This window comes from Euprymna scolopes, chromosome 46 (assembly GCF_053919585.1).
Source record: "Euprymna scolopes isolate OS-2025 chromosome 46, ASM5391958v1, whole genome shotgun sequence".
NCBI lineage: Eukaryota > Metazoa > Mollusca > Cephalopoda > Sepiida > Sepiolidae > Euprymna > Euprymna scolopes.
This window is the reverse complement of record NC_136527.1, coordinates 618473-632539: the sequence shown is the minus strand read 5'-3', so window position 1 is coordinate 632539 and position 14067 is coordinate 618473. Positions and strand designations below refer to the sequence as shown.

Genomic DNA, 14067 nt, shown 5'->3' with positions numbered 1-14067 from the left:
TTGAAGATATCTTTTGCCCCCTCCCTCCACAAAAGATGGTGGACCTGTAAATTTACCGTTCGTCTGTCCACACTTTTTTCAATAACTACGCCTTGGAATGTTTTGAAATTTTGCACAAACATTAAACATGATATGAGTAAAAAAGTAACAGATGTGATTTTCCGGGAAAACTCCGGTTGCCCACCTTAGGGTTGCCTTTCGGGTAAAAAAAAGCTAAAATTGACACTTTTGTGCTTATTAAAAAAAATTGATGCTTTGGATTTTTATAAAACTTTCTGAAAAGTTGTAACTAACTGATTTCTATATAATTTTGTTTGTCTATACTTCGCTATAACTCTTGTCACCACATTATCACATTACTTTATAAGTATGGCGGCTTTCATTAAGAGTAGCACTCCTTTGCAAAGCAATTCAGCGGAAGTGAATTTTGAGGGGTTTTTATTTTTTGCAATTCTCTATCTATATAAAAGCCAAGTATGTCCAAGGATGGAATACTGCTGCCACATCTGGGTAGGAGCTGCTTAAAACAGCCTATCCTGCCTTGACAGAGTGCAAAATAGACTTCGTGGCTTAGTGGGGGATGCCCTTTTCTCTACTCTGCAACCTCTCTCCCATAGAAGAGACGTTGCGAGCCTATCCTTGTTTTATCGTTATTTCCATGGCAGGTGCTCGTCTGAACTCCATTCTCTGGTCCCCCCTCGCCAATCTTTCACGAAAAACACCCGTCTAGCCGAATCCACTTTGAAAAATTTCCCCCACTCTTTATCTGTGCCTAAATCAAAATGCGGATTCCATGAACAAAACTTCTTTCTTAGAACTGCACGCCTGTGGAACTCAGTTCCGTCTGCCTGCTTCCCTCCGGACTACAACTTGGATGTGTTCAAGTCCAATGTTAACAAATTCCTAATGAACCGCCCCCTTAAGTAAACACTTCACCAAATCTCCACACTAACGTAATGTACTTGCAATAACCCTTATCCCTGAGTGGCTTCCGGGCCTTGATAAGTGGTGATCACTGTGTAAAAAAAAACCAAAAAAAAAACCCACTCAACTAGCTACAACCACTATATAATATTCCCCACTCTTTATCTGTGCTTAAATGTAAACACAGATTCCATAAACAAAGCGTCTTTCCCAAAACTACCCGCCTTTGGACTACTGTTCCACTGGCATGCTTCCCAACTGAATACAACATGATGGTCTTCAAATCTAATGTAAACAAATTCTTGTTAAGCCGTACTCATAAATAATCAAATTCTACCCAATTTACACCATAAGTGATTAGTACACCACCACCTTACATCCATTAACCCTTATCCTCGGGTGGCCTGCGGACCTTGATAAGTGGTGACTCCTAAGTAAAAAAAAATGAAAAACATAAATAAAATAAAAATATTAATTCATTGTTTTTTATTTTTATCAAACATCAGGTGTTGGCAATTTTTTTTTTTTTTCACGTCGAACATAAAAATATTACTTGTAAAAAATAGGCGCTTCTACACTATTGGGACGAGATTTTGTAGTCGATAAATGGAGTTTTCAGATAAAAATTAATAATAATAATAATTTTTTTGCCAATTCTAATAAATTACAATGTTAGCTTCCAAATTATGCAGTCGAAATTACCTGAATATTACTGAATTATTAAAAAAAAAAAAACTTTAATCGTGTTAACAGGTGAAATATTGCCGCCATTTTGTTTAAATCGAAACGGAAATTACCTCCCTTTGGAACTCTCTTTTGCACTTGAACTTCTGCATGTCAGTACAGTTAGGGAAGCAGGAACCTGGAATGGAATTCCAGAGTCTAGCGGTTCTGGGGAAGAAACTATTGGAGTAGAAAGATCTTTTACATCTAGGGATCTCTACTGTGTGGGGGTGGGATTTAGCTGCCTGTCGGGTTTGTCGAGGGTGTCTACGTCGTGGGGGCACAAGTGTCTGCAGTTCGTCAGAGCATTCACCATTAAAATACTTGTAGAACAGGCAGAGGGATGCAACGTTTCGTCGATGGGACAGAGGCTGAAGCTTAGATGCCAGTTCAGGGCCTATCAGATTGGCGACTCTTTTTTTAACCTTGTCTAGGAGCGAGAGACTAGTAGCAGATGCACCAGCCCAAATGTGACAACAATGCTCCATACATGGGCGAATGGTGGCCTTATAGAGGTACAGGATACTTTCAGGTGTCAGTAGTTTTCTTTATGTCTTTTTCATCAAATTCTATTTTTTATTTTCTTTAATAAATATTTTTCTACCTTATCGATTTTCGTAATTTTTGGATATAATCATCTTAAAAAATACGAAAATTCAGTATTACGATTTCGTTCCAATAGTGTAGAGGCACCAAAAAATATTTCCCAATAATGTTTCTGAACTGTTTTTTTTTTATCAAACAAAAAAGAGTTAATCTATCTATCTATCTATCTATCTATCTATATATATATATATATATATATATATATATATATATATAAAATTGAACGTGTCTGAGTGTGTGTGTGTGTGTGTGTGTGTGTGTGTGTGTGTGTGTGTGTGCGTGTCTGTGTGTGTGTGTGTGTGTGTGTGTACATTTCCCTACGCAATAACTCTGTCAATTTTTAGTCTACAGATTCGAAATTTGATATACAGGGTACTGAGATTTGGGAAAATCGATGTGATCGGTTTTTGGCCAGAAATTTGGCGATTAAGGGGTCAAAGTTCAACGATTTGACCTTTGAGAACTCTACCAAGCTCTTCCGACAATTTTGGGTCTACACACTTGAAATTTTAGATATAGGTTCCTTGGACATGGATCTAACTTAATAACTTGATTTGAGCCCAAAACAATAAATTTTAAGGGGTCATAATAGGGGTCAAAGGTTTTTTAAAAATTGATCTCTGCGGTCTCTTCCAAATTACTCAGACAATTTCTGGTCTAAATATTTAAAATTTTACATAAAGGGTATTCAGAGATAGGGCAAGCTTTTTCATCAGTTTGGATCGAAAATTTTTAGTTACCAATATATAAATGTATGTATGTATGTCTGCTTGCATGTCTGCCTTAAACTTTCAATAGAGGCGACGGATTTTACCAAGATCAGTATGGTTTTAAAGTTCGATCTTTCATACGACAAATATCGAAAAATTAGCTAAAAACATTAATATCTTCCCCTTCAACTAGGCACTTTTCTACAGGGGGGGGGCTCACTTTTTTCGCCGATATTTGTGAAAGTTATCCTCTCCTTTAAATTGTCGAGCCTTAATTTTAGAAAATGTCGCTTCCGGTTTGGCGGTGGTCGTAACAGCATAGACGTTAGGTTTTTACCCCGTTCTTTTCCTCCTTCGCGGTACGGGTTCGAGCCTTCCTACTACCACATTTTTTTTTTTTCTTTTTTTTTTGTTCAACAGACACATCCAGACACCCGGGCAACGCCGGGCTGAAATTCTAGTAATCATATAATAAAAAAAAAAAAACGGTTCTTAAATATTTTGTTATAACTTATATTTTTATGTTGGATATAAAAAAAATTACCAGCACGTCTGGTGTTTCATTTAAAAAAAAAAAAAACGTTTTTGTCGCGCTTCAACTATTTTATTTTTTTTTTAGATAAAACAGGATATTTTACTTTTGAACGATTATCATACATATAAAATCATATATATTAAATTATGGGTTTGTATTACTGTACGTATAGATTCGAAAAAGTTGTCAAAAAAACAAATATATAACAAATAAATGTTATCAAAGGCAAGATAAGTTACTTTTCTACCTAACTGGATATATTTTTCGTGTTTTTATTCAATGTAACATGTTTATTCAGCTCGAAAAACATACAGTGTTTACCGATGTATTGGAAAATTAAAAATGGTGCCCGACTCTCTCTTTAAAACGGTAAGTTCAGGAAAAGATGTTATAAATAATAAACTAGACAAAATACTGTTAGAAATTCGCTCAATATATGTTACCGTGACATAAGTTGACATAAATTCGGTGTTTTTTAATAGTATTTTGTCTAGTTTATTATTTATAACACCTTTTCCAAAACTTATCATGTTAAAGAGAGTGTCGGGCGCCATTTTGAATTTTCCAATACATCGGTAAACACTGCATGTTTTTCGAGCTGAATAAACATGTTACATTGAATAAAAACACAAAAAATGTATCCAGTTTGGTAGAAAAGTAACTTATCTTGCCTTTAATAACATTTATTTGTTATATATTTGTTTTTTGACAACTTTTTCGAATCTATGTGTACAGTAATACAAACCCTAAATTATTTCAGCCAAAAAAAAAAAGGAAATTCATTTTGCGTTGTTTTGTTTTTCAAGTTTAAATACAAACTCTACAACACAACAACAATGAAATGCCGTAAAACGACCCTCGCACCAATTCATGAATTCCCCATCGAAAAGTGAGTAATTCTTTTCTTATTCATTTCTATATATTCATGCCTAACCCTAAACCCTTCTTCTTTCCTGTTTTTCAATATATATATATATATATATATATATATATATATATATATATATATATATATACTAGCTGTACCCTGCCACGCGTTGCTGTGGCTCAAATTGGCGCAATAGAAAAAGTTCCAAAATGAGAAAAAGCATGTTTCTTATAGGTTTAAATTTCCATTTTGCATGGGTACAGTTTTTGTTGTTCCATTTTCTTAGCTGATACAGAGATTTTCCGGTTTGGTGACTCTTGAATATGTAATATAAATTGTCCATGTGAAAAAACAGTCAGTGTGTAACTGTAAGGCCCACAATTGTAAAGATTGTTCCCTGTGCTTTGTTGATGGTTATTGAAAATGACAATAAAATTGGAAAGTTCAATTTCCTAAAGTGTAATGATGTATCCGGTGGAATCATAGGAATGCATGGAATGAAGATATATTCATCTGTGAAAGGTCCTGTTAAGATTGTTGTTTCTATGATATTGTTTGTTAATTTTTTTTTTTACTGCAAGCTATGTGCCATTGCAAAGCTTGGATTGGTTTATATTTCACAACATGATAATTAGTACACCAAATTTCAGTTGCAATACATGCGGTGGCATCCCTGGCAAATATAACTGTTGGATAATTAACCACTTTATCTGCTTTCACAACAGTGTTGATGGATTTGTATTTGACTACCTCACTTGGAATTTTACATTGAATAATAGTGTTAAGTTCATGGGCATCTTTGTATTGACCTGCAAGAATAGCTCATTCACTCAGTCAAATGGAATTCTTATAATTTGAATATCTGCAAAAACCTTTTAAACTAACTATTCTTTTGATGAAATAAAATTACAGAGGTTAAAAGTCAAAGAATTTTGCCCTTAACTCTGATCAGCTGGCACTTTTTCGTACCCAATTTCCCACAAGTGATGCAAAAGTTTTTGTGCGGATCGAACTGTCTGCAACTGTAGGTGCATATTTTGAGTTAAGTTTAATGTCTTCACATGGAACAAAAAAGTAGAGTATTTGAGGCAAGCATTTATTTCATCTGCTGGTTTTGATTGAAGAATAACAGGTAACATTTGTCTGAAATCTCCTGCAAGCAATATTACTGTATTCTCAAATGGTCTGACATTGCCCTGCAAATCTTGCAAGGATCGACCAAGAGCCTCAAGTGATTTTTTGCGTACCATTGTGCATTCATCCTAAACAATAAGCTTGCATTTCTGCAATATTTTTCCCCATATTGGATGTTTTGGAGATGTCGAACATGAGATTTTTGAAAAATTGAATGTTTTAAAGTAGAATAAATAATTCTTCTACTTGGCAGCAAGGTCGCAGGTATTCCTCATGCAGCAAGGGCTAAGGCTATGTCATTTTGTTACCAAATGGCTGCCAAAATCAATTTAATTAGAAAGGTTTTACCAGTTACTTCTGGTGCTGTTCAAGGTAGCAGTAATTTCCAAATAAGTTCTATTCTCACAGTCAGTAAATTAGGTGACTAAAATAGGATTTATCCATGTTTTGACAATGCCTTATTCACTGTAATTAATTTAGGAGACTAAAATAGGATGAGGGATTAGAGATGGACAGATAGAGGGGAAGATATATAGATAGAAAAGAGACAGTGAGAAGAAAATAGAGAAAGAGAAGGAGATAGAGAGATAAAGGGATTGATAGATAAACAGAGAGAGGGGGAGAGTTAGAAACAGAGAGGGATGAAACAGAGGAAAGGAGAGAGATAGAGGGAGTTAGAGAGAGAAAGGGGCTCAAAGAGAGATGGAGAGGGTGATATAGAGAGAAAGATAGATTGAGAGAGGGAAAGGAAGAGATGGATAGAGAGAGATATTGAGGGAGGGGGAGAGAAACAGGTGAACTACACTTCACCGTTTTTTTCCTCGTTCAGTAGAGAAGAAATCTTTCGAGACTGAGGCAATTTTAATGTTTTGTTATTATCCCCTTTTTTTTTTGGGGGGGGGGCTAGATTTTCCTCGCATTAGAAACCGACCGGGTTATCTGTACTTGCACTTAACAAATTAATAAAAGAAAAACATATTGTAAAATTTGAATTTAACAGGAAAATACTATTTTAAAAAATAGCACGGTAACATAAGTGCATAAGTGCCACTTTAGGTACTCCTTGGGCGTTGAGTTCCATGGCGACCAGCATAACTATTTAATGGTCGCCCCCTTAGCCCCCCCCCAGTCAAGGCTAATGCATGCGCACGTAACATTTTTTTTGTTTACTGACGTTGGCTTAGTAACTAAGCGATTTATTGATAATTTCGTAACCCTTAAATGCATGCCGGAAGATTTAAATTGGTTCATTATTGTTGTAATGAAAAAAAAAAGTTTCATTCAACACAAAACCAAAAACACATATTAATGATAAATGATTTATTATTCTATTCGTTGAAATTTACTAATTTTTAAATAAAAAAGTAAAAAAAAAAAAAGTTAATAAAAAATAGTTGCTTATGTGCGCATAAACAACTTGTTTTTTTTTAGATTAGGTCCACCTTATAATCACCCCCCCCCCTCAACCTCCTCATATTAAGAACAGCTTCCGGAATAAACACCACTTTTGGAGGGGGGGGCTATTTGCAAAATTTAACTGATATTTGTTGTCAGCATACCCACCCGAAAATACTATTAAAAAAAAAAGGAGGGGTTCAGTGCCCGTGGCAGAGAAATAGATTTATTTATCAATAAAAGTTGCGGAGAAGTAAATTTATTTATCAATAAAAGTTGTCATTTAAAAAAGAAAATTGTGGAGGTGGACCTAAATGTTTTGTTTTCGCACTAATCAACAATTTGTTCATCCGCGCATGTAAATTAAAAAATATTTGTAGAAGTGAGAAGTTATCAGCAAACGATTTAGTTTTTTTTTTTAAATTTATTTATTTATTTTCTTTTTTACATTAGGTCCACCTCCACAAATGTTAAGAATGGCTTTCAGAATAAACACCCTCAACCTCTCCATGTTAACAACGGATTTTGGAATAAACACCATTGGGGGGGGCTATATTTAAAAAAAAAAGTCGATAAAAGTCGTCATTTAAAAAGAAATTTAAAATTAAATGTTTGTAAAAGTGAGAAATTATTAATAAATGTTTAGTAACATTTTTTGGTGCTAATGCAGAGAGTGATCCGCGCTATTTTTTAAATCGTTTTTTTTTTTAATCAATTGCAAGGTTAAAGTACAGAATAGGTACAAAACACCCCCCTCCCCATGTTAAGAATGGCTTTTTAAATAATGTTATTATTTCAGCATGGATCACTCTCTGCATGAGTACCCATTTTTCTTTTAATATTCATAAAAAAGTAAAACTTTTTTCAAAATAAATAAATGTTTGTAAATGTGACAAATAATCGTTTAGTTACGGCAACGTCAGTAAATAAAATATGTTACGTGCGAGGTGAGGTGGGAGACTAAGGGAGCGACTATTATTTTTTTCTACTGGTCGCCATGGAACTCAACGCCCAAGGAGTACCAAAATGTAATTTTTTTTTTGTCAAATAAATAAATTTCAAGCAATTTTTGCAATAAATAATAGATAGCAACTTCGTTAATTTTACGACTCGCCCCAGCATATTATAAACACCCTAACTTCTCCATGTTAAGAACGGCTTTTGAGGTTTATGGAAGGGCGTTTTTTTTTGTTTTTTTTTAACATGGGGGGGTTAGGGTGTTTATAATACGTTGAGGCATGTCGTAAAAATGAAACAGTTTAGAAAAAGTTGAAACAAACTTTTTTATGTAAACAATGCCGTGAAAAGAAACGAAACAATTAAAACGCAATGTTTCATGAGTGAAAAGCCTTAACATAAATAAAATTTAAAAAATTGGTAAGTACATAAATGAATTTAAATTTTTTAAATATGGTATTATTATTATTTTTTTGTGTGTGTGTGCTAATGCAGAGAGTGATCCGCACTATTTTTTTAAAATCGTTTTCCACGTTTAATTAAAGTTTTATGATATGTTTTTATTCAATTGTAAGGTTAAAGTACAGAATAGGTACAAAACACCCTCCCTTCCCCATGTTAAGAATGGCTTTTTAAATAATAACATTATTATTTCAGCACGGATCACTCTCTGCATGAGTAAGTTTTTTTTTTTTTTTTTTTTTTTACTTATCGAGTTAACAGAAAATGAAATCTTTCGTCAATTCGTGGCTGTGAAATGAATCGAACCGGAAGTTCAGTTTTATCAACAGAACAGATTCGCAGTAACGGTTAAAAAAATATATTTATTTTATTTAATATTTTAATAATTCGTGAGGTAAATTTATTTCAATAACATAAAAACATACCTCGACTTGGGTTGTCTGAAAATTTCAAATAAATTGGTAACGTAGAAATAGGGTTTTATTCGTTTAGAACGAACCAACTTTACATTTTTATATATATAGATATATATATATATAAAAGGAAAATTACAATTAAATTTACCAAAATGATCCAAGATGGTAAAATTAAAGTATATTATAAATATTAAAGAATTAATATTTATAAAGTTATCTCAGCCAAATGTAAAAGCTCGATAAAATCAAATAGGAAATAGAGCTTATAATATGAGCAAACAGTTAATAAAACATGTTAAAAAACACTTTGAAATAAGTTAAAAACATATTTAATCTGCAAAGGAAACATTAGATAAATGGATAGTCCTTAATCCGCGGAGTTTCGAAGAAATACTTTCCTTCTCATCAGAGGGTAGGAATTAGCAAAATGCGGGATCGGATTTTGCATGCAGAAGTATTTGATGAAACAACAAGTAAGTCAAAGATCTTACTTGAAAACAAAATAAGTTAAGCAGAGGGAATATGGTAAAGAAAAAGGTGATTACACATGAATGGATAGTCTGGTGGAAGATAAAAAATCCAGTGACGGTAAAATCCAAATATATAACTTCAAGAAAGTTAATTGAATTTCCATTTGCACAAGTGAAATCCAAGGAAATCCCGTAATTGGAAGAAGATGGTCCATAATAATCCAAAGGCAGAAATCCATGGAACAATTCACAAACATGTGTACAAGGAAAAAAAGGAAAAAATTCCAATAATAATGAAAGAAAAATAAGATATGCTTTCACTCTACTGCCGATATATATATATATATATATATATATATATATATATATATATATATATATATATATATATATATATATATATATCCAATAAGATATGCTTTTATTTTTCTTTTTTCTTTTATTTTTTTTTCCTTGTACACATTTCTGTACATGGATTTCTGCCTTTGGATTATTATGGACCATCTTCTTCCAATTACGGGATTTCCTTGGATTTTACTTGTACAAATGGAAATTCAATTAACTTTCTTGAAGTTTTACATTTGGATTTTACAGTCACTGCATTTTTTATCTTCCACCAGACTATCCATTCATATGTAATCACCTTTTTCTTCACCATATTCCCTCTGCTTAACTTTTTTTGTTTGCAAGTAAGATCTTTGACTTATTGGTTGTTTCATCAAATACTTCTGCATGCAAAATCCGATCCCGCATTTTGCTAATTCCTATCCTCTGATGAGAAGGAAAGTATTTCTTCGAAACTACTTGGATTAAGAACTATCCATTTATCTAGTGTTTCCTTTTCAGATTAAATATGTTTTTAACTCATTTCAAAGTGTTTTTTAACATATTTTATTAACTGTTTGCTCGTATATATATATATATATATATATATATATATATATATATATATATATATATATATATATATAGCTTAATGTAAAAGGAAAAGCTCAACAGTAATTATTGGCAAGAATATATATATAACCACACCTGAATATATTTTATAAAAATCGAATGCAACCTTGATTCTCGTTTCAATAACGTCCTCTTTTTTTTTGTCTGATGGGGTGAAATATGTATGTACATATGTAACCAATTGAGCACTCTTTAATAATTTCTATATATTCATCCCTAATCCTAACCCCTTCTTCTCTCCTGCTTATATATATATATATATATATATATATATATATAAAGCTGAACGTCTGTGTGTGTGTCTGGTCACGAATAGGCTCCTATATGGTTGACTATTATAGAAAATTGATCACATATAATGATAGAAAATTTATCGAGACACGGGAATGGATATGTTTGATCGGGCATAATTATGATTCATTAAAATTGTGGGGTCTGCGTACGCGCCTGGTCCACAAAGTATGGAAATAAAAAATTTAAAAATTAAAAAAAAACGTTTACAAGTGTTTTTGATATAGATGTACATAATAATACTTTGATAAGTATGCTTTAACTTAAATAGGGATAGTATAATAAAATTGTGGGGTCTGCGTTTGCGCATGGCCTCCATAGAATGGAAATAGGCACAAACTTTAATAAAGACTTTTCATATCTATCTGCATAAGTATACTTTGATAATTATGTTTCAGTTTGAAGAAATATGGTATAATAAAATTATGGGTTGTTTGTTCGCACCTGACCTCCATAGAATGGAAATATGTCACAAAGTTTAACAAGGTTTTTTAATATAGATCCACAGAATATTGTGATAAGTGTTTCAGTGTGAACAGGTATGGTATAATAAATTATGGGGTTTATCTATTTTATTTTTACTTTCATCATATTTTGCTTTGGTTTTGATACCCCCAAATTCGAAGCTATCTCTTTGCAACTCTTCCTTTTTATAACCTATCATACTTTCATAAATCAGAGTCCATTTTCTGTAGGTTGTTTTTGAACCCAGTCAACGACGGGTACTTTTGCTAGTATACATATATATATATATATATATACATATATATATATATATATATATATATATATATATATATATATATATATGTATATATATATATATATATATAGTCTTATTTGTAGTATTCCGATATAATTCAGTAATCGTTCATATACCAATAAATTTTAAGTCAAAAAGAGATGACTTATATAAATATATAATTATAAAACTCAAATGACCTTGTAACGATGTATGTAACCCACTTTCCGGTTTACGACATCTGGTTGCGCATGCGTGCATGACCTGCGCACTGAAATATTAACGTTATTATTTCGAAATTATTATTTAACATGGGAAGAGTGGGGTTTAAAATAACTCAAACGTAATACAGAAATGAACAATGCAAAAAAAAAAACCTCCAGATATATCAAAATATGAATTTAACTATAATAAGTATTATGGTATCTGTTCAGTGCACATTTACCTATAAGTATGGCGAACCATTTATAATTCAGTAACTGTAAAAAAAAATTTTTTAAATAATCAATTATAATAAACAGAACGACTCATAGAAATCTATCTATATTCTTTTTTCATTTTAATATACTTTCATAGAAATGTTTCTGTTATGTAAAAAGAAAACTATTTTCTTTACTTCACAAGTGTCACGCATACATGAATTCTATACACATGTATATGTACAGTAATCAATGAGATAGTATTGTAGTAATCGTTAGTATTGGAGATTTGATAAAGTGTCTTTTTTTTTTTTTTTTTTTAATTTTTTTTTTTTATTACATTTTCACCCCAAACAGGGCAAATTGCCACTTTGGTGTAGGGGGCTACTATCAGGGGCAACAACTACTGGGGTACTATGTAGGGATTTGGGCAGCAAGGTGTCGGTTCACGTTACACTTGAACTTCTGCACGTCAGTACTGTTGGGGAAGCAAGGACCTGGAATGGAATTCCAGAGTCTTGCGGTTCTGGGGAAGAAACTATTGGAGTAAAAAGATCTTTTACATCTAGGGATCTCTACAGTGTGGGGGTGGGATTTAGCAGCCTGTCGGGTTTGTCGAGGGTGCTCACGTCGTGATTGCAAGTGATTGCAGTTCGTCAGAGCATTCACCACTAAAATACTTGTAGAAAAGGCAGAGGGATGCAACATTTCGTCGATGGGACAGAGGCTGAAGCTTAGATGCCAGTTCAGGGCCTATCAGGTTTGCGACTCTCTTTTGAACCTTGTCAAGGAGCGAAAGACTAGTAGCAGATGCACCAGCCCAGATGTGGCAGCAATACTCCATACATGGGCGAATGATGGCCTTATAGAGGTACAGGATACTTTCGGGTGTTAGTAGTTTTCTAGCACGGTAGAGAGAGCCTACCTTTCTTGCAGCGGCCCTGGCAATGCCTTCAATGTAATTGTTCCAAAGAAGCTTTTTCTTTGGTCTACCATTTTTATGATACACCTGTTTCTTTGGGTTTTTTTTTTTTCTCTTCTTTTTCTTTCTCAGGTTGATTGTACTCCCCACCAAGGGAGTCGATCCGACGCACATGTACATGGCTTTTTTTACTAATGACAAGGTTGGCCTGCAGATCCTCCCCTTTGATGGAAACCCACACCAAGCGACAGCATTAATTGCACAACCGCTTGGGGTAAGTCATAAAAAAGCCGTAAATTTCTACTTTTTTTTTATATAGGCATCACCACTTATCAAGGCCCAGAGACCACTCGAGAATAAGAGTTAAGAGTGTACAGTAGTCAATTGGACAATATAGTAATTGTTAGTAATGGAAATTCGGTAAATTTGTTAACTTAAGTGGAACGGCTCATCAACTGGACCTTAATAAGTGGTGGATTTTACGGCTAATAAAAACACTCCATTTTTGGGACTATTTTACCATATTTGTCGAAAAAGCAGGCCAGAGGATTGGTTGGCCGAAACATGGTGAGACGACAACTGCTATGGAAGGCAGTAATTACTGAGGATGCAGTTAAGAGATTCAGCATTCCTATCCTGTCATGGTTAACCAACTGCAGAAGGCCAGAGGATTGGTTAGTATATTCTGACTGAGAAACAAATGTTTACTGTTATAGGAGCCAGATTTGTAGGGGAGAGGGCAATCTGGGTAGGGGAGTTGGACAGCAAGATGTTCGCTTACATTGCATGTAAATTTCTGCAAGTTAGTAATGTCAGGAAACGGGAAGCAGTTCAGGGAATTCCAAAAGTAAGCAGTTCAGGGAAAAGAAGCTCTATTAGTAGCATCTACAGGTGTCTACACTGGAGGGGTGAGATTTTGCTGCTAGTCGGGTGGATCAGGAGTATTTCAAGATCCGATTCAAACGAATGCTAAAATGCAAATTCAATCCTACCCAAAACCGACCAGAAGATTAGTTGTGAGACGATAACAACGATGGAAGGCAGTAATTACTGTGGATACAATTAAGAGACTCGGCATTTCTATCCCATGAAAGTAACAAATATTTGTTTAAAATTAATATTTCGGAGATAAACTCCATCCTCAGAATTTTAATCATTTTTTTTCCTTGCTATGATATGAAATTAGAAATTATTTATTTGTCGATTGTTATCCTCATCTTCATAGACGGAAGACCACATAAGAATGAAAACTTTGATTTATAAAACCAAAACATCCAACCTTGATCGCCTTTCAGGGCCCATATTACAGTAGATAGAAGCATTGAATCTCTATGGTTCCAGATGAGAATTGTCTGAAGATAGCAGTTTCAATCCTACCCAAAGCCGACCAGAGGATTAGTTGGCCAAAACGTGGTGAGACGACAACAACTATGGAAAGCAGTAATTACTGAGGATACAGTTAAGGGACTGAGCATTTCTATCCCATCGCGGTTAACCACGTGACGAAGGCCAGGTGAATAGTTGGCCGAAACGTGG

The 14067-nt window shown here is 33.7% G+C and overlaps 1 protein-coding gene across 1 annotated transcript in view; it reads left to right on the top strand.

Moving 5' to 3' along the window:
* The window catches only part of LOC145270880 (cilia- and flagella-associated protein 251-like), a 185684-nt gene that overhangs the window by 139821 nt on the left and 31796 nt on the right, over positions 1-14067 (top strand). Inside the window, exons 18-19 of the mRNA XM_080126434.1 lie at positions 4305-4387; positions 12664-12805. Of these exons, the coding sequence (XP_079982560.1) occupies positions 4305-4387; positions 12664-12805 (225 nt within the window). The remainder of the gene's footprint in view (positions 1-4304; positions 4388-12663; positions 12806-14067) is intronic.